General features: G+C 51.0%; 2 protein-coding genes across 5 annotated transcripts; one reads left to right on the top strand and one right to left on the bottom strand.

Annotated features, from left to right (window-relative positions):
* The first annotated feature begins 98 nt into the window (after positions 1 to 98).
* MRPL49 (mitochondrial ribosomal protein L49) lies at positions 99 to 3,971 on the top strand. 2 transcript variants are annotated; one of them, XM_028117870.1, is made up of 4 exons: positions 99 to 257; positions 1,404 to 1,554; positions 2,388 to 2,512; positions 2,635 to 3,971. In XM_028117870.1, exons 1-4 carry the CDS (start codon positions 159 to 161, stop codon positions 2,779 to 2,781), a joined length of 522 nt encoding a protein of 173 aa, XP_027973671.1. In that variant the 5' UTR covers positions 99 to 158; the 3' UTR covers positions 2,782 to 3,971. The 2 variants fall into 2 exon arrangements, with proteins under 2 accessions (XP_027973671.1, XP_027973672.1); XM_028117871.2 differs by having other exon boundaries at positions 101 to 236.
* SYVN1 (synoviolin 1) lies at positions 3,856 to 11,092 on the bottom strand. Of its 3 annotated transcripts, none has more exons than XM_028117869.2 (16): positions 10,584 to 11,092; positions 9,798 to 9,946; positions 9,479 to 9,571; positions 9,236 to 9,388; positions 9,046 to 9,094; positions 8,511 to 8,614; positions 7,896 to 8,022; positions 7,697 to 7,796; positions 7,542 to 7,607; positions 7,330 to 7,446; positions 7,070 to 7,233; positions 6,657 to 6,785; positions 6,405 to 6,563; positions 6,141 to 6,327; positions 5,152 to 5,303; positions 3,856 to 5,074 (listed from the first exon to the last, which is right to left on the bottom strand). In XM_028117869.2, the coding sequence occupies exons 2-16, from the start codon at positions 9,927 to 9,929 to the stop codon at positions 4,968 to 4,970; spliced, it is 1,839 nt and encodes a 612-aa protein (XP_027973670.1). In that variant the 5' UTR covers positions 9,930 to 9,946; positions 10,584 to 11,092; the 3' UTR covers positions 3,856 to 4,967. The 3 variants fall into 3 exon arrangements, with proteins under 3 accessions (XP_027973670.1, XP_087874318.1, XP_087874317.1); XM_088018192.1 differs by having other exon boundaries at positions 6,405 to 6,560; XM_088018191.1 differs by having other exon boundaries at positions 10,779 to 11,092.
* Between the last annotated feature and the right edge of the window lie 9,749 nt (positions 11,093 to 20,841).

The following is a 20,841-nucleotide window of genomic DNA, read 5'->3' as shown; positions in this document are numbered from 1 at the left end:
ACCGCTAGAGCCTTTGGTTTTTGTACCGCCCACGGCAGTCCTAGCTCCGCCTCTTTACGGCTTTGCGCAGGCGTTCTTTCGGTCCCGGGCGCGCCCAGGAAGGGGCGGGATCTGGCCGGTTGTGCGCGCAGAAGGCCCGGGTGCGGGAGCAGTTCAAGATGGCAGCGGCCATGTTCCGGGCTACGGTGAGAGGGTGGAGAACCGGCGTGCCGCCGGGCTGCGGGCTACGGCGGCTGGTGAGAACACTGAGCCTGGAGGTGTGGGAAGAGGGCTGCGTTGAATCTCATTGTCATTCCTGTAACCCTGGAGCTCAGATACAAGATAGAAACAAGGTTCAAGGCCTGCAGGGCGCCTCGGTGTGTGGGGCTTAGGGAACCTGATTAGTGGATAACTTGGGTTAGTCAGAACTGGGAGGGGCTGCAATCGACTCCTGCTAATTTTTTTTTTTAATATTTATTTGAGAGAGCGAGAAAGAGAGAGAGCACATGAGAGGGGGGGAGGGTCAGAGGGAGAAGCAGACTCCAGGGAGCCCGATGCGGGACTGGATCCCGGGACTCCAGGATCATGACCTGAGCCAAAGGCAGTCGCTTAACCAACTGAGCCACCCAGGCGCCCAACTCCTACTAATTTTTTAAAAGGGATGCTGTTCCACAGGGTAGGGGGTCGGCCCCAGATCATTGGTGACACGAATGGGAACCTAGAGTTCATGATATACAAGGTCCCTTCATTCTGCTTCCCTCTTCTTGTAACCCCGGGGCCTATCAGGACTCCGGGGTATCTGTTGGGAGAAGTGTCCAGGAAGGATCTTAAGGCTGGAGGATGGGAGGACAGATTGCAGAGAGTTACCTTAGGTCGATTGTTTATTAGTGTCTTAATTTTTCCCAGATGGAAAAAAGGGGTAATAAAATACCTAACCTGTGTCATTTTAAGAATTAAGTCAAAACAATACCCGTAATACATTTAGTCCAGTGGCTGGCGATGTTTATATGAGGCCAAAATGTTCCAGGTAAGCGAGGGTCACATCGGATGATGTGAGTGCATTATCACGATTGCTGAAAGTGCCTAATCCAGAACTACAATATTTCAATGGAATGTTTAGAGGAAACTTTAAAATACTCAAAAAGGCTATGTCGGTCAGACAGTAGATTGACTTTGGCTTTTAAGTCCCACAGAAATCTCAAGAGAGGGGGGCCCTTCAGAGTGCCTGAATTTCTTTTCCAGACTCACCTCTACCCCGGCAAACTGAAGTCGGGGGCTTTCCTATCTCCAGGCTTTTATTTAGCCATTCTTTGCAACTGTGGTGTTTCCTTTTTTTTACTTAAGGTCTGCCTCTTTTGTTGGGTGGGTGTGTAGTGGGTGGTCTGATGGGAACAGTGGTTGTTTGTGTTTGTTTTTGGCCTCAGAGCCAGACCCAGGAGCCTCCTGATTACCCCAGCTTTGTGGAGTCTGTGGATGAATACCAGTTTGTCGAGCGCCTGTTACCCCCTACCGGCATCCCAAAGCCCCCAAAGCATGAACACTATCCCACTCCCAGTGGTTGGCAGCCACCCAGAGGTGAGCTGGGCGATGGGGATGGCTTGAGGTTTACAGAGGGAAATCTCCCTCTCCCTAGTGGTCTACCTCCCCAGTTGAGGCTCTGGATTCCCCAGTGGGTTCAGGACTTGTGTGGAGGTCTGTCAGGGCTTAGCATCTGTCTCATGTTCAAGGAAGGGCCTGGGAATGCAGCCCTGTTTTACTGGTACCCATCCACCCACACAGTCGGGATGAGGTCTTCCCATTCGGGAAAAGTGAAGCATAGAAGACCTAAGAGCTGGGACCCCCACTCCCACCCGAGTAAGTCTTGTACCATACTTGAGAACACAGCTTGGTAGTTGGGCAGTTCTGGGTTCAAATTTGGCTCTGCTGTCCGTTGCCAGTGTGATCATGAGTTAGTCACTTAGCTTCTCCCATCCTCAGTTTCAGCAAAATGGAGATAATCTGCTCAGTACATAAAGCACTCAGCACAGAGCCCAGCATGTGGTAGGTAGGTGTTCAGTGCTGTAAATCCCCATTTCTTTGCGCCAGAGGTTATTAGCCTCCCTGACCCAGGGGAGAAGTGCAGGATTCGCCCCAGATCGGGACCTAAAGATCCAGGGAGGCGTGGCCCTAACTTCATTTCTTGAGCACCTTCTGCTGCCAGGCCCTACGCTGGGCCTGTGAGGTTACCAGGTCGAACCAGCTGGTCCTGGCTTAAATTTAGGGAAAGAGCAGGTCTTCTGACCTGAAATCTAGAGGTGGCTTTACCATTGGGTGCACTGAGTCTGTGTAGACTGTGAGGGGAAGGGCTTCGGCTAAGGTGGCATAAAGCCTGGGGAGATTTGGCTTCTCACCATTCTTCCATGTAACAGACCCCCCACCCAACCTGCCCTACTTTGTGCGGCGCTCTCGAATGCACAACATCCCTGTCTACAAGGACATCACACATGGCAACCGCCAGATGACTGTGATCCGAAAGGTGGAGGGGGACATCTGGGTAAGTGAGGGCATGGGACAGGGACTGATTCTGAGCCTTTCAGGGCTGAAAGGATGGCAGTCTACTAGAGGGGATGGTCTGACCAGGCTTGATTTATCATTGTCCCCCCTCTCCCTCCCCAGGCCTTGCAGAAGGATGTGGAAGATTTTCTGAGTCCACTGTTGGGGAAGACACCTGTCACCCAGATCAATGAGGTGACAGGTACCCTGCGGGTCAAGGGCTACTTTGACCAGCAGCTCAAAGCGTGGCTCTTGGAGAAGGGCTTCTGAGGCCCAGCTGAGCAGCCTGCATGATAGCAGCCCCCACAGACCAGAGTCCAGGGGGTCTCGGGAGGAGGGAAGTGGTTGTTGGAGCAACTGGGACAGGAGGTATAAATGCCACGGCTAAGAGCTTGGGCGGGGCAGAGTCAGGGCTAAAGGGCTTCAGAGCAGGCCTCGCTCACATTAAGGGGGAAACAGGACCCTCTCTACAGGTGCCAGCAGTGGGGGAGGGCTGCCTGAGTGGAGACCCCGCCTTCATTGGAGCTCATTGGGCTCAGCTGTTCAAATTTTGGAGGTTGCTGACTGGTGAAAGTAATAGCCCAACCCAGTTTAGGGGAGGGTAGCACAGGGCAAACCCACTGAGTACATTTCTTCCTTGGCTCTTAGACCCTCACTGCTGCAGACATTCTCAAGCTCTTGTTCCAGGCCAGACCTGGTTCGGTGGAGGCCATGAACACAGAGGACTCAGGCATGGGTCCCGGACATCTTCAGTTCCAAGTGCAGGCATAGAAGGTCCGTGTCAGCCCCTGGGCTCATTCCTTTTATCCATGGATAAGTAGAAGGCCCAGTCACCTTGGCTCCATTCTAGGGAGAGTTGGGTCTGATTACATTGCTAGCTCTAAGAAGCTAAGTGATTAGCCTGAGCTGGTCTTTCCACAAGGGGGTGCTCGGGAGCTCGCAGCAGTCCAGCACAGCCAGCCTGCCTTCCCAGCTTGCTGGCCTGGTATCAAGGCTGGACAGGGGCTTTGCAGGAAGAAAGATGCTGGCCTTTTGCCCCTGCCATCTGTCCCACCCCCAGCCAACAAGCCTTCACATTTGCCCCGTTCTTGGGAGTTACAAAGGTCAGAGGCCTGAGTGCCCACCCTCATCCCACCCTCCAACTAGTTAGGGACAGGGTTCAAAGGCTGACTCCCCTACTTGTCCTCTGACCTAAGGCAGGAAACTTAACCTTTCTGGGGCTCAGTTTCTTCGTATGGAAAATGGGGGTATCTTCATCATTTAATGACTTGTCTAAAGAAACCCACACCCCTGGGGATTCTCAAGTCGACAGCCTGAGCAAGAAAAAGCAGCCTGGCACACTGATCCTGTGACACCAGCTCCACCAGTCATTAACGCGAGTCTTTATTTGGCTGTATATACAATTTAAGCTATTAAAATTTGTACAATATTTACAAATTAAATAATCATCTGAAACTGTCTCCAGCAACTCTTGTAACACAGAACTGAGGGAAAAAAAGACGGGGGCAGGCGGGCCTCGGCTCCTGTGGTCCCTACCTGGCCCAGTGCCTTTTCTCAACTGGAAAAACCAGGAGCCTGACATTCTTGCTCCTCTTTCCTAGGATCAAGCATTCAAGTTAAAGACAAAATTAAGCCAAAAGACAAGGAAGTAGTTCCAATTCTTCTAAACTCAAGAGAAGTTCTGTTAAGTTGAGAAGTGGCCTTCCACAGATTCTGGGGCTTGCAGTGGTTCAGGAGCAGACACATGAGCCCTCAGCCTGGCGTGAGGCTGGGCAGTGGTTGCTGGGTGAGAGGAGGAATGGTCTCACTTGATAGACAAACTGCAGGGAGAGGGGGACCTGGAGGAAGGGGCAGGGCACCTCGTGCTGCCCCCCCCGCTCCTCCACCCCCAGGCCCTCCTTTCCCTGAGCTGTGCGATTGCAAGACGTGGAAACACCACAGGGCGTAAGTGACACAGCCACCATCACAGAGGATTCTGGGGAGTTTAGGGTAAGAAAAGGGACAGCAGTACCAGTCTTGGCGGGTGGCCCAGGGAGCAAGTTCCTGGCCTGCCTCCAGCCCCTTAAGTTCACACATGGGATTGGGGAGCTAATACTGTTTAGCACTGAAGCGACTTCACTCACACACAAAGTGGGGCCTGGAGGGGCTGCCCCTTCTCCCAGAGACTGCGGTGCGCCTCCTGCCTTCACGGCCCCAGTGGAACAGGCTGAAGGGTGGGAGAGAAAGGCTGGAACGGACCCGAGATCCCCATGGCTGCCCGGGTCTGGAAGGGCTGGGGTCAACTGGGGCCTCAGGCATCTTTCCACTTGGCCTAGGGGATGCCACCTCCTTTGTCTCAGAGCTGGGGGTCGTTACTCCCTGGTGCACATTAGACAGGGAGCGGGCACTTGGTGGCAGGATGTGTTACAGCAAGGGCTGCTCAAGAGAGTGGAGGCAGGGGTAGGACTGGGGTAGTGTCAGTGGGCAATAGGGGACTCCAACTTTTGCAGGCGGCGGCGACGGAGCTCTGCTGCATCTGGCTCCCCATCCTCAGGTAGCTCCTCTGTGCCTACTGACTCAGGAGCTGGGGACAGAGTTCAGAAGTGGAACCGAGAGAAGTTTCTTCCCTGCTCCCCCCCTCCCCAGGCTGACCGAGACTACCTGGAGGCTTTTCAGGCTCAGGGGCTGGTGGGGAGACTCCTGGGGATGGGGTGGTAGTCTCAGAGCTGGGGATGCTGGTGGGGGGGGCAGTAGGGACAACTGCAGGGGCAGTCTCCTCAGTGGGGCTGACTGAGGTGGCAGGCCGGGGGGGCCTAGGAAGAGAAGGAAGAGGCAGGTGAGGCCTTGACATCCTGGCATGATTGGGCAGATTCTCCTGCCCCTTGTGAGCCTTGCAGGGTAGCGTCAGCACTGACGTCCGTCTGCAGTCTGAGTTAGCAGCAGACACAGGCGAACGTCCTCGTGGGTCCATACCACAGATGGGCTGTAAATCACCGGCTGGCACGAACCGTCGGCCTTGTTCACCCTGACACTGCACTCTCTAGTGAGTGCCAGACTCCTTACGGGGCACCCGAAGGCTTTGCACTGAATAAAACTGCACTCAAATCTCAAACTCCGGCTCCCCTCCAAGCCTGTGCGGTCACTGCTGTGTGCCAGGCACTCTGTGCACGTGACCTGTGGACAGGACTTAGAACCCTTCTATTCAAAAAAGGTGACAGTGGTCACCGAGCAAGTGAGTGGTGGGACCAGGACTTGAACTTAGGCCAGGCTGGCGCTGGGGTGACTTTATTTGCTGACTCAGATCAGGGGTAGTGGTTCCCAGGCACATGGTCACCATATGTGAGAAGAGCATACATGGTGAACTAAAGCACTAGGAGTTAGGAGTAATTTGATTTTAGAAAAACGTAAAGGAACAAGATTCAAAATCAGCTCTCTAATCAACGTCAGTCCTGAGACCGAGCAGGCCTTCTTCAGCGAGAGGACAGAGGCCTCGAGAACCTGGAGATCCTGGTATGCTACAGATAGGTCAGCCTGAATTAACAGGCATCACGGAGTGGCAGAAGAGGAAAAGGCCAAGAACCCTGGCTGGGGGCCTTCTGTTGGCAGCTCCACACTGCCACCGCCCATCCCGGGGCCCCGCGCGGACTTACCCCAAGGAAGCGAGCACGGTGAGGTACTGGTTGATCTGCAGCATGGCGGCATCCAGCAGCGTGTGGATGTTGCGCAAGCTCTGCAGCCGAGCCTCCAGGTGCTGCCGCTCGTGGCCTTCCAGAGCCCGCAGCTCCTCTGGGGTCAGCCCAGCAAAGCCCGCAGGGGGCACGGGCATCGGGGGGAAGGCTGGAGAGAGGCAGAGGCTCAGCCTGGGCCTAACGCCCCCTACCTTCCAGATCAACCCCGAGTGTGGCTCAGCTTACCAAAAGGTGGAGGCAGGGGCATGCCCATCCAGGGGGGCGGGAAGGGGAAGCCTGGGGTGGGGCCAGCCTCAGGGGCTGGGGCGGAGCCAGGGGCGGGGGCCGAGGCAGAGGCTGCAGAAGCAGCGGTGGTGGCTGCTCCACTGGGCCGAGAAAGGGCTGCTGAAGAGTAAGAACAGGAAGTTGGGGAGTGTTAAGAGGCCTCCGCTTCCATTCCTCCCACCCCTTGGCTGTGGCAGTCCCCAAAAGACTCACCTGCACTGGTGGATGGAGGGGCCACAGCCTCTCCTGAGCTGGGGGGAGGTGGGACAGGTGGGAAGGGGCCCATGGGGGGCCACAGCGGGAACATGCCTGGAGGAAAGGGAGGCAGGAGGCCCTGGGGGACTGCAGAGAGGACAGGGCAGTGAGAAAAGGTCCAAAGTGAGATAGAGGCAAATCCCACACGAGAGGCTGGCCGTTAGGACTCTGTCCCTGCTCCCAAGGGCCTCTCTGAGCTTGGCACCGATGACACATGATTACAACCCACTGATGGCTCTTCCTATGACTCCCTTCTCCACCCGGACTGAACTTCTGGAGGACAGGGAGTCTGATTCATCTGTTTCCCATACCCGGCTCAGGGCAAGTGCTCAACAGGGTGTGTTGGATGGCCAAATGAGGGGGCCACTCACAGTTGGGGGGCTGCGGCAGAAGTGGTGGGGGATGAGCAGCTGGCGGTGGCCCCTGATCCGCAGGTTCCGGGGGCGGTGGTGACTGGGTCGGCAGTGATGCCCGGAGGACGTCCATACGGCAGGTAGGGCAGGTCTGCTGCCGCTGGAACCAGGAGCGCAGGCAGCTGGGGGGTCAAGACCAGGCGATGGTCAGCAGGTCCCCGGGGGCCTGCCTTCCAAAGCCTTTCCCCTTGTGTCAGGCCCCCCAGGGCCCCTCCCACCTGGTGTGGAAAATGTGATTGCAGGGCAGTCTCTTGGCACCAGTCACCATCTCTTCTCGGCAGATGATGCAGACATTGTCCATTGCCTGGAGTTCCTCCGGGGTGGCATCTGGATACCTAGTCAGGACAGGCCAAGGATATGTCAAGACCAGAGGTGCAGACGGGGGAACCTGGGGCAGCGCTTGGGACGGCAGCCGGACCGGCCCACTTACAGCGTGTTCATGTTGCGGATGGCTCGGCGAGACATGATGGCATCTGTCACAGCCTTCTTGAACTGCCTGAAAGGCCAGTTTTGGTGAAAGCTGGGTGAGGGGGGCGGTGAGGATCAGGTATGGGTCGGGGGCAGGACAGGCTGGGCTGGGCTTACCTCATGGCCAGGTACATAGGCCGGATGGCAAAGAGAGGGAAGGTGTGCACCTTGATCATGATGGTCATGAAGGCCATGTAGAGCAAAACCTTGATGAAGCCTGGGGGCAGGGGGAGGTGCAGAGAGTGGCAGTCACAGGGCCTGCGAGGCAGGGCCGGGGGCGCTGGGCCAGGCCAGGGGAGGCCCAGGCTCTCCTCACCTGTGAACAGCTCCGTGTAGAGCATGTAGACGGCCTTGTTGTCCCAGGGGTTCTCGCTCTGGAGGTCCACAGAGTGCAGTACATACTTGATGAAGATGGTGAGCACCATAGTCATCAGGATGGCGTACTGGAGGGGGAGGGGGAACATAAGCACACAGCGCCCCCTGGCGGCAGTCACACTCTGCCGGTGCCGGGCGCCGGCTGGGACATGGCTGCGTCCTCCCAGCCCCTCCTCTCGCGGGCTGGTGTCACTTCTGGCAACTCACCAGACCTGTCCAGCCCGGGCGGCCCATCAAATGACAGAATTAACTGTCCCTTCGTCACGATATGGCTTTGCCGATGAAAAGATGCAGGCTAAGTGCTCAGCACAGGGTCTAGCGTACAAGTGAGCACTCAACCAGTGGGAGCTGTTATCACCTCCTCCCCAGCTGTCCATCAGGCTAATTAGGTGCGCGTGTGTAGAAGGTGGGAGCTGACACTGACTGACGGCTGCTGCTTGGTGGCCCGCACAGGCCTGGCCCCAGACCAGGTGCCCGGTAAGGGCTTGTTGCGTTCTTCAAGCCACGTTCAGTGCCACCTCAGGCTTGTCCTCCCAACCTCCCAAGCCAGTTTTACCTCAAAGCCAAACACCAGCTGTACAGAGGCCCCACGGGTCAGGATGCTGTGATAGGCATGGCTGACGAAGAGGAAGTCCAGGATACCCAGGAGGAACATAAGAGCTGTGGGGGCCCCCCAAATTGGGGGTTGGTGGGGTCAGCGCAGGGCCTGACAGCCACTTCCTGCTTTAAGACCCCTCCCTCCCCCCCTCAAGCCCACCATGGCCCTAGCCATCTAGTCAGATGGCACACTCCATTGACCCCAGCCCCCTGGGAACTCCAGTTTTGCCTAAGAGGGTATTAGAGCGGCCCGAGCTCCAGGTGAGGAGGCCAAGAGCTACGGGGCTGGGCAGCTGAGAAGCCCTGGAGTGGAACAGGGCAGAGATGATGCAAATGAACTTCCCAATTTATCTTTCCTGTACAGCTGTGGGTCAAGGGGGACGCCTGTGCTCTAGGGTACAGGACCACGCTTAGTGACTTGTCATGTTCCAATCGTCCACGGTGCCTCCTCTCCCTCCAGCTCCCCTCTCCCCCCTCCCATGGATCTCACTCACAGACAATGCGGCAGTGAAAGAGCCAGGAGATATTGGGGCTGCGTTCCATCTAAGGCAGAGCAGAAAGGGAGCCCATCAGGAAGGCTGGGGCTCACCCCACATCCCCAACCCAGCCTTCACTGCCCAAGCCTATCCACCAAGCCATTCCCTGGCTCCCATCTGCTTCAGAGAACCCCCTCACCCAACTCACAAAGTCCACACGGTCCTCAGCCAGCCAGTGAAAACACTTGAGGAAGAGAAGGAGAGTGAAGAGTGCAACAAAGCGGGGGCTGAAGTCGTCCCGAAAGACGGTGAAGGCCAGACAAGTCTCAGTGACAGCATACCAGGAACGTTCCAGAAGGTGCTGAGGGGTGGACAAGGAATGATGAGGAACTCAGGACATTCGGCTTGCCCAGCTCCCTGCCCCTCACTTTTGGAGTCCTGAACATCTTACCTCCATCTCTGCGGCCCTCAACTGTCCAAAGAACACCTTGCCCATCACTTTGCCCAAGAGAAAGACAAGGACAAAGGCCTGGATGTAGAGGACCTAGGAGTGAGAAGAAGCTATGGTTTGAGGTCACTTTCTGCTCTGCTATGTCTGGAGCTCATCATTCGGGAACCTCCCTATGTCCCCATCCCAATTAATTCAAAGTCAGGCAGCTAGTGGGCTACTTGGCTTCTCTCCTACTTACCTGACCTCTAGCTCCGCCCCTGCCTCAAGCAGACTCCTCCCCGCCCAGGAAGTTCCCCCCGACCCTGAGCCCCGAACTCACTGCCATGCTGGGGCTGGACTTGGTCAAGTACACCACAGTGGGGTAGAACTGGTGCTTGAGGTAGTAGGCATGAGCCACGACGGCCCCAGTCAGCGCCAGGCTGGCCGCCATCATCACTGCGGTGCGGAACATTGCCCTGGCCTGGAGACCTGTGTGGGGAAAGGGAAGGAACGACCTGTGTGATACTCACACTGTGCAAACTCAGCACAGTGCACGACATGCGGTGTCACCAAATGGGGGGGGGGACAAACCCGCCTCACCTCACCCTCACAATCATGACGTCGAGAATAGCATACGCTCCCCCAATTTACAAATAAGAAAATGGAGGCTCACAGGGGTTAAGCGAGCCCACTGACGCAAGGCCTGGAGCCTGGGTCAGTCTTGTTTCAAATCTAGGGCTTTCCACGCCGCCTGCCAAGCCGCCGCCTCCAGGGAGGCACGAGGAGAGGCAATCGTGCTGGAGGAGGGGAAACCGCTACCACGGCTTCTGAAGAGAAGATGATGGGGAGGATGCAAACGCAGAAACCTCCAGAAGCAGGAACGTGCCGCCTGGACTGTGAGAAGCCAGGCGCTGGGGGGCGCAGCCGGGCAAGCGACAGCGCCGGTGACAGCTCGGCCAGGGTGGGCAGCTGCGACGCGCGCCCGGCGGGAGAGGGCGGGGTACGTCAGCCTAGAACCCTGGCGTCCCCCAACCCCCGGGGCAATGTCCACTTGGGGGCAGCGGAGAAACGGCCGATCGCCGGGATGCAGCGGCGGCACGGAGAAGGACCCGGGGCGCCCCCGCACCTGTGATCGCCAGGAGCTGCGAACGTCGCAGGCGGGGCCCAGCCTCTGGAGAGCGGCCGCGCGGGCGCCTGAGGTCTACGGCCAGCTGACAGCTGCGAGCCGGGCTGAGGGGCCGCGCCGACCCCGGAGCCCTCAAGGGGAGGGCCCAGGTCCCGACTCCCAACCACAACCCGGGCCCGACCCCGGCCGACTCACCAGGAGCCCAGCGCCGCGAGCCAGCTCGATGCCCGCGACTGCGGAGGCGGCTCCGGTTAACAACACTCCCCACCCCCTGCGAGCCGGAACTTCGGGGGTGAGACACCTCACTTCCGGCGGGGCTCAGTGTGGATCGTACCAAGTGCACACTTTCTTTGGCCGCACCGCGCACCCTCCGTGGTGCCGGGAGCGGTGGCCCCACCACCGTATCTAGGCTTCGTGCCCACGGCCTGAGCAAGAGATGCGAGAGGTGGTCGGAGCGGAATAGGGCAGCCCGGCAGGTGGCTGGAGTCCCCCCGCTTATTAGTCCCAGATGGTACCGTCTCGGTCTCCAAGTGGACTCAACCTAGGGGAGGACTCAGGCTCTTAAGGCGGGGAGGAAGGTGGGGCTTTGTGCGGGCCGTACCACTTGGAGGGGGGGAGGGTGCAAGGGACAGACATTACGGGCTTAAGAGGAATAAAATGTTTTCGAGTCTCATTCCAGAAGATTTCAGGACAATTTGACAAATAAGATGCTTTCCTGGAGAACTAGATTCAGAAAAGAAAAATTTGCTCCTCCATGATCACCCCCAAATTGTATGGGAATGTGTTGGGTCCCCGTGGCTGCTACTAATTGGCCGAGATAGAGTTACGCGGACCAATAAGAAAAAGGAAGGAAATTTGCCGGCCTATGGAAAGAGCAAAGCAGGTGAGCGGTTGCTAGGCGCGAAAGGCAGCGTTGCCTAGGTCTAGGTCCGACCCCAGGGGGGCGGACGGTTGGCAGGGAGGCGGGAGGGCTGCAGTCCGTGGGCGGGTGATCTGTGTCTGCCCAGGGGAACGTTCACTGCGGCGCAGGCTGGTGTGTCTAGGACTAGGAAGGCAGTTCTTTAATACCGGCTAATCTTGGGATAGTGTTCTGTGCAAAGGGACTGACTTCAGCTTCCCTGTGCCTACAGCTTTGCCCTCCTTGTATTATCCACTCCCCGGCCAAAACCGCAGCTACCACTGGTCTTGGGCTGCCCAGTATTTACGTTTGTGTCTCAGTCGCAGCCAAGCCAGTCTGCTCATTGACAGAATGAAGCCAATACGCCCAATTTGTGTCTTGCATTTCCCTCTGTCTCATGTAGCAATCACCAAAGTGTATGGGCTAGGAGGTGCTCTGCTCATTTCGTACGTGGGACAATGGAGGTTCAGAGATTTAACAAGATCTTTTCTAGGATTGGCATCGGGTCTGTCTGACGCTAAATTCCCATCCTGTTGGCCTCAGCCACCTTCACCACCTCCTGAATTGGCCTAACCAGTTCAGCCTGTAACCTGTCACAGAGTTGGCTCCCCGCCAAGGCCATGTGTCACTTTCTAGTGACTGCATCCAGTGGTGAGCTTTCAGTTCTTGCCTGACTCGACCTCTCTCCTCTTCTAAAAAGTCTCCTCCCTGAGCTTCTGTGATCCCACAGGGCTCTGCTTTTTTTTCTGGCTGTGCATCTGCCCCTTTCCTCATCTGTCCTTTCCTCTGTCTGTCCTCTGTGTGTCCCTTCCCCACGTGTCCTAGATGTTGGTGTCCATGTTGGCCCCTTCTGTTTGTTTTCTCTGCATAAAGCCCTCTGCTCCTGTGGATTCCACACCCCCATCATGTGCTAATGACTCCCAGGTCTGGTCTTCACCTGGAATAGCTCCTGGTTTTTTTTTTTAATTAATTTATTTGAGAGAAAGAATGAGAGAGAGAGAGAGAGAGAGAGCGCACATGAGAGGGGGGAGGGTCAGAGGGAGAAGCAGACTCCCTGCCGAGCAGGGAGCCCGACGCGGGACTCGATCCCGGGACTCCAGGATCATGACCTGAGCCGAAGGCAGCCGCCTAAGCAACCGAGCCACCCAGGCGCCCTGGAATATCTCGTGTTTTTAAAAACATTTCGGTGTTCCTAGTCGTCCACCCCTACCCCGGCTTCAGAAACCTGAGCATCTTGTTCACCGTCTCCCTCTCCATCTGTCCCCACACCCAAACTGGTAATGAAATCATTTATTCAGTTGTCTACAGATGTGTCGGATGCAGCCTGTTCTAGGAACTTAGGATATCAGTGAACAAAATAATGATCTCTGCCTTTGTGAAGTTTTACCCTGGTGGATGTGATGGATGATAAACCATATACATAATATAAGTGAATTCTCTACTCTGTTGGGAGGTAATAAGTAGGTAATAAGTGCTATAGGCAAAAAAAGAGCAGAATAAAAGGGATCAGGAGTGTGGTAGGGTGCTTGAAGCAGGTTGCAATATCAGTGAGAAGCTGAACAAAGACTTGAAGGAGGAAGGGGCATGAGCCAAAGGGACGTCTGGGTGAAGAGTCTCAGCTGGTTAAAAGCTGAACTGTCCTGGTTTGTTGGGAGGAGGTGAGTGTGGCTGGAGTGGAAATAGCAAAAGGGTAAGTGGGAGGTGGAGGCAGAACCACAAGGACTTTGGCTTTTACTCTGACTGACATGAGGAGCCATGGGAGGGTGGTGAGCAGAGGTGTAACGTGCTCTGTTTAGGTCTAAAAGGCACCCTAGCACCTGTATTATTGAATGTAGTGGGGTGGGGGGCCAAAGTGGGAAGAGGGAAACCACTTAGGAGGCTCTTACAGTATACTACTCAAGAGATGAAGTCCTGGGCGCCTGGGTGGCTCAGTTGGTTAAGCGACTGCCTTCGGCACAGGTCATGATCCTGGAGTCCCGGGATCGAGTCCCGCATTGGGCTCCCCGCTCAGCGGGGAGTCTGCTTCTCCCTCTGACCTTCCTCTCTCTCATGCTCTCTACCATTCTCTCTCTCTCTCTCTCAATAAATAAATAAATAAATAAATCTTAAAAAAAAAAAGAGAGATGAAGTCCTGTTGATTCTACCTCCAAAGTGTCTCTGGAATTCATTCCTTCTTTTCCATCTTCATCTCCTGGTCTTGGTCCAGACCATCATCATCTCATGCCTGGACTAGTTTAACAGCCACACAACTGGTCTCCTTTCCTATACTCTACTCTCTGCTTAGTCCCCACAGTGGCCAGAAAAATCCTCTGCCAGCTCAGCTCATTCCTTGCCTCCCCTCCCCACACTCTGCCCTTTAGGCATATGCCCTGTATGTGGGAACCCCAGATGTATCATACATACAAAAAAAGATAAAAAACGTATTTTTACCAAATCATTATATTTCTTTCAAAATTAAATAAAAACCATCACTTGGGCGCCTGTGTGGCTCAGTTGGTTAAGCGACTGCCTTCGGCTCAGGCCATGATCCTGGAGTCCCGGGCTCGAGTCCCGCATCGGGCTCCCTGCTCAGCAGGGAGTCTGCTTCTCTCTCTGACCCTCTTCCCTCTCATGCTATCTCTCATTCTCTCTCTCAAATAAATAAAATCTTTAAAAATAAATAAAATCTTTAAAAATAAATAAATAAAAACCATCACAAAGTAGATTTTTTTTAGGAGGTGGGAAGGGGCAGACGGAGAGGAAGAAAGAGAATCTCAGGCTGGCTCCACGCCCAGTGCAGAGCCTGTCCTGGGGCTCAATCTCACCACCCTGAGATTACCACCTGAGCCAAAACCAAGAGTCGGACATTTAACTGACTGAGCCTCCCAGGCACTTTGGGCGCCCCACAAATTTGATTTTTAATAAGTGGGGTAACAATAATATTTGATTGGTGAGGTTAAAAAAGTTAAAATACTGGACACAATAACATGTAAAATGGGAAGGAGAGTGTGATAGGAGAGAAAAAATCCCCACGTGTCCATCAGGAAGAGAATGGTTAGATCCATCTATTCCAATAATGTTTTTTTTTTTAAGACTATTTATTTGACAGAGAGAGACACAATGAGAGAGGGAACACAAGCAGGGGGAGTGGGAGAGGGAGAAGCAGTCTTCCCGCGGAGCAGGGAGCCCGATGTGGGGCTCGATCCCAGGACCCTGGGACCATGACCTGAGCCGAAGGCAGCCGCTTAATGACTGAGCCACCCAGGCACCCTATTCCAATAATGTTTAATCCATTAAAAAGGCAGATTTAAAAGAATATCAGACACTTGCATGATTAAAAATAACCGAAACTATAGGGTTTTCTATATATAGTATGTCATCTTTAAATGGTGAAAGTTTTACTTCTTCCTCACCAGTTTGGATGCATTTTATTCCTTTTTCTTATCTAATTACTGTGGCTGGGACATCCAGTATTATGTTGCATAAAAGTGGCAAGAATGGACATCCTTATCTTGTTCCTGATCATAGAGGGAAAGCTCTGATAAATGGATTTAGTAAGGTCAAAAGATACAAAATCAGTGTGCAGAAATCTGTTGCATTCCTGTACACCAATAATGAGCAACAGAAAGAGAAGTTAAGAAAACAATCCCATTTACAATTGGACCAAAAATAATAAAATACCTAGGAAGAAACTTAAGCAAGGAGGTAAAAAAACCTGTAGTCTGAAAACTATGAAACATTGATGAAAGAAATTGAAGACGATTCAAATGGAAAGATATTTCATGCTCGGGGATTATAAGAACAAATACTGTTAAGATGTCCATACTACCCAAAGCAATCTACAGACATAATGCAATCCCTATCACAGAACTAGAACAAATAATCCTAAAATTTGTATGGAACCACAAAAGACCCCAAATAGCCAAAACAATCTTGAAAGAGAAAAACAAAGTTGGAGGTATCACAATTCCAGATTTTAAGTTATATTGGAAAGCTGTAGTGGTCAAAATGGTGGGGTACTGGCACAAAAATAGACGCATCAGGGGCACCTGGGTGGCTCAGTCGGTTAAGTGTCTGCCTTCAGCTCAGGTCATGATCCCAGGGTCCTGGGATCGAGTCCCATGTCGGGAATCCCTGTTCGGTGGGGAGTCTGCTTTTCCCTCTCCCTCTGCCCTCCCATCCCCCTGCTCATGCTGTCTCTCTTTCTCTCAAATAAATAAAATCTTTAAAAAAAAATAGACACATTGATCAATAGTACAGGATAGAAAGCCCAGAAACAAACCCACAATTATTTGATCAATTAATCTTTGACAGAAGAGACAATAGTATGCAATGGGAAAAAGACAGTCTCTTCAATAAATGGTGTTGGGAAAACTGGACAGCTACATGCAAAAGAATGAAAGTGGACCACTTTCTTACACCACACACAAAAATTAACTTGAAATGGATTAAAGACCTAAATGTGAGTCCTGGAACCATAAAAATCCTAGAAGAGAGCACAGGCAGTCATTTCTCTGACATCATTCATAGCAACGTTTTTCTAGATATATCTCTTGAGGCAAGGGAAATAAAAGCAAAAATAAACTGTTGGGACTACATCAAAATAAAAAGCTTCTGTACAGCAAAGGAAACAATCAACAAAGCTAAAAGACAACCTACCGAATGGGAAAAGATATTTGCAAATGACATATCCAATAAAGGGTTAGTATCCAAAATACATAAAGAACCTATGCAACTCAACATCCAAAAAACCACCCAATTAAAAAATGGGCAGAAGACATGAACAGAACAAGCATTTCGCCAAAGAAGACATCTAGATGGCTGACAGACACATGAAAAAATGCTCAACATCACTCATCATCAGGGAAATGCAAACCAAAATCACAATGAGATATCACCTTACACATGTCAGAATGGTTAAAATAAAAAACACACGGAACAAGTGTTGGCAAGGATGTAGAGGAAAAGGAACCCTCGTGCACTGTTGGTGGGAATGCAGACGAGATCGGGCGCGTTCAGGGTGGTATGGCCGTAGACTGTTGGTGGGAATGCAAACTGGTACAGCCACTGTGGAAAACAGTATGGAGGTTCATCAAGAAATAAAAAATAGAACTACCCTATGATCCAGTAATCATACCACTGGGTATTTACCCAAAGAAAATGAAAACACTAATTCAAAAGGATACATGCACCCCTAAGTTTATTGTGGCATTATCTACAATAGCCAAATCATGGAAGCAGCCCAAGTGTCCACTGATAGATGAATGGATAAAGATGATGTAGTGTATATACACAATGGAATATTACTCAGCCATAAAAAGAATGAAATCTTGCTATTTGCAACAACATGGATAGAACTAGAGAGTATAATGCTAAGTGAAATAAGCCAGTCAGAGAAAGACAAATACCACATGATTTCACTCATGTGTGGAATTCAAGAAACAAAACAAATGAACAAAGGGAAAAAAAAGAGACAAACCGCGAAACAGACTCTTAACTATAGAGAACAGAGGGTAACCAGAGGAGAGGTGGGCAGGGGGATGGGTGCACACTTATCATGATGAGCACTGAGTAATGTATAGAATTGTTGAATCACTGTATTGTACACCTGAAACAAAGATAACACTATATGTTAACTATATTGGAATTAAAATTTAAAACTTAATAAAAAATAAAAATAAATTTAAAAATAACCCAAACTAGGGACACCTGGGTGGCTCAGTCAGTTAAGCATCTGACTCTTGACTTTGGCTCAGGTCATGATCTCAGGATCCTGGGATCAAGCCAGGTGTCAGGCTCCAAGCTCAGTGGGAGTCTGCTTCTCCCTCTCCCTCCGCCCCTCCCCCACTCGTGCTCGCTCTGTCTCTCTCTCAAATAAATAAACAAAATCTAAAAGAAAAAGAAAGAAAAACCAAACCCAAAAACTACGAATCTGTTGGAACTTCTTGAACCTGATAAATGGCATGTATGAAAAAAGACACAGCTAACATTATACATAATGGTAAAAGACTGAATGCTTTCCCTCTAAGATCAGATACAAGAAAAGAATGTCCACCCTTGTCACTTCTATCGGTATTACTGAAAGTTTTAGCCAGGGTAATTAGGCAAGAAAATAAATAAAAGGCATCTAGTTGGAAAGAAAGAAATAAAAGTATCTCTATTTGCAAATGGCAGGATCTTGTATATAGAAAATCCTAAGGTGGGGCACCTGGGTGGCTCAGTCGTTAACCTTCTGCCTTCAGCTCAAGTCATGATCCCAGGGTCCTGGGATAGAGCCCCGCATTGGGCTCCCTGCTCCGCGGGAAGCCTGCTTCTCCCTCTCCCACACTCCCTGCTTGTGTTCCCTCTCTCACTGTATTTCTGTCTGTCAAATAAATAAAATCTTAAAAAAAAAAAAAAAAGAAGGGCGCCTAGGTGGCTCAGTTGGTTAAGCGACTGCCTTCGGCTCAGGTCATGATCCCGGAGTCCCGGGATCGAGTCCCGCATCGGGCTCCCTGCTCGGCGGGGAGCCTGCTTCTCCCTGTCACCCTCCCCCCTCTCATGTACTCTCTCTCTCTCATTCTCACTCTCTCAAATAAATAAATCTTTAAAAAAAAAAAAAAGAAAATCCTAAGGAATCCATCAGAAAACTCTTAGAGTTAGTAAATGAGTTCAGCAAGGTTGCAGGCTAGAAGATCAATATGCAAAAATCAATTGTAGTTTTATTCACTAGCAATGAACAATCCACAAATGAGATCAAGAAAATTCCATTTACAATGCACCAAAAAGAATAAAATGCTTATGAATAAATTGAACAAGAGAAGTGTAAGACTGGTACACTGAATATTATAAAACATTGTTGAGAAAAATTAAACATCTAAATATATGGAAAATATATCATATCTATGGATTATAGAACTTAATATTATTAGATGGCATAGTCCCCAAAATTGATCTAAAAATTCAGCAGCCCTGTCAAAATCCCTGCTACCTGCCTTCATTGCAAAAATTGATGAGGTGATCTTCAAATTCATGTGGAAATGTATGAGACTGAGAATAGAGAAAACATTCTTGAAAAGGAAGAAGAAAGTTGGAGTACTCATACTTCCTGATTTTAAAACTTAGTACCAAGCCACAATAATCAATATTATGTAGTACTGACAAAAGGGGAGACAGATAAAGCAATGGAGTAGAATTAAAAGTCCAGAAATAAGCACAGACACTTATGGTCAATTGATTATCAGCGAGGGTGTCAACACGACGCAGTGGGGAAAAATAGTCTTGTCAACAAATGATGCTGGGAACCCTACCTCACACAATACACAAAAAAATTAGCTCAAAATGGATCAAAGACCTAAAGGTAAGACCTAAAACTATGAAAGTCTTAGAAAAAAAACAAAACAAAACAGGCATGAATCTTTATGACCTTGGGTTCGATAAGGAGCCTAGTTAAAAATAAATAAATAAATAGAGGGGACATCTCTAGGGAAAAGAGGAGGAGGTGGGATGGAGCGAAGAGAGATGGCTGTTTTACCCCGCATACTTATGGGCAGCTTAAAACCATATGAAAGAGAATCTATCCGTCTATTACTTGTGTAATCATTTATAAAATGATTTTGAGGATTTCAATGAGTCAAAAAAAATGTAGATACCCCTTGACCCAGCAATTTCAATTCTAGGAATCCATCTTGACAAAGAATTCACTGAAGCATAGTTTGTAATAGAGAAAATTTAGAAACAACCTACATGCCCATTAATAGGCAAATGGTGACATTTATATAAGCATACAGCAGAATGGTTACTGTAGTCACTAAAGTTCATCAAATGCATAGTATGTGCCAGACCCTACATTCACGGTTTCACTTAATCCTTGCAAGTTAGACACCATTACTTCCCTCATTTTATAGATGAGGGAACGGAGGCTCAGAGAGCTTGAGCCATTTGACCAGTCACGTAGAATCGAAGTGGTAGACACAGGATTTGAACCCGGGTGTATCTGATTCCACAATCATTCACCTTGACCACTGTGTCTCCTAAACGCAGGCATTAAGAAGGATAAGTTTAGATCAATGTTACTGTCACGAACAGTTGTCTATCCTGTGTTATTATAAAAAAAAAAAGGATTGTAAAATGGTTATACAGTAAGATCTCAATTTTGTGAACTGAAAAAGAAATAACTTAAAATATCTGAAGGAATATTCACCAACTATTACTGGTGGTTATGTGGGTGGAAAGTAGAGATAGGATTAGGTCTGTGTTTATGGGTTATGCTAGAAATTTCTGTAAGGTTTGAGTTTTTCACCAAGAAATGGGATTCCTTTCATAAGCTGAAAAATAAAGATTTAAAAATAAAGGCAGCAGCAATTCTGGGTTGCTGGGAGCTGCGTGGCAGCGTAAGCCTGAAGCTTCATGGAGGAGGGCACCATTGGCATTCTGGAGGACAGACAGCCTTCAGATCAGAGACCTGATCTGTGGTTGAGTTTTGTTTGACCCGCACAACACTGACAATTTTTTATCAATTAGTTGTCATCGCTTAAAATGTATAAGATTTTGCATAAGAAGTAAGGATGTCTGGCTCCTCCAGGAAACTTGATTGTCTGGCCCCACTGGGCCCACCTTCCCGGTTAGAGCTGCTTGGAGGGGGCCAGTGCTTTCCAGTCCCCAGTGGCCAAGGTCACTCCCGCTCATTACCTGTCCCAGCTCTGTGCGCGTTGGCTTTGTTACTTGGGGCACGTGTTGAAATGGAGACATTCTTGGCACTCCATGACAAGCCATGCTCACCCCTCAATTCAGCTGGGTATTGGCTCCAGGGGCAGCCATCAGGAGTTTGTCCCATCATTTATCTGACACACATTTATTACATTCTGTTTCTTCTCTAGACTAAGCCCATGCAGGTGTGAAAACTAAGAAAAGGAAGCCTCGCTTAGAAAGGAGCCAGGCGGCCAGCAGGGGGAGCACTCACGCCCAGCGCTAGCTGTCAACCGAAGGCCCAACAGGAAGAGAGGGACCTCACAAGGGGATATTCCTGTGTTATCCTAGCCAGAGGAAGGAAAATTTCTCCTTGCCCCAGCAACAGCCCAGCCAATGACAGGCAGTCGCAGTTCAGCCATTGAGAAGCCACCATACTTCAAGCTCCCAGCTTATTCCAAAGGACCTTCAGTTTATAACCCACAACCCCCGACTCCCCCCCTTTCCTCTATAAAAGGGTGGTCCTCTCCTTGGGTCAGGGACTTGCCTGGGGTTTTGCTGGAGCTTGCTTGTCCCAGGTTGTAATTCTCAGCGATTCCCAAATAAACCCCGCTTTTGCTGGTAAAATAACCAGCTCCTCCAGATGATGCTACATGGAGGAGAAAAGAGCTCGCCGCTGAAGGCCTTGCCCAAATTGCAAAACTGTAAGGAAAT

Source organism: Eumetopias jubatus, unplaced genomic scaffold (assembly GCF_037043125.1).
Source record: "Eumetopias jubatus isolate StellerSeaLion01/CBP00866 unplaced genomic scaffold, mEumJub1_p1.0 scaffold_13, whole genome shotgun sequence".
Lineage (NCBI taxonomy): Eukaryota > Metazoa > Chordata > Mammalia > Carnivora > Otariidae > Eumetopias > Eumetopias jubatus.
Note: the sequence above shows the minus strand (reverse complement) of the source record. Positions and strands in the feature narration are given on the sequence as shown.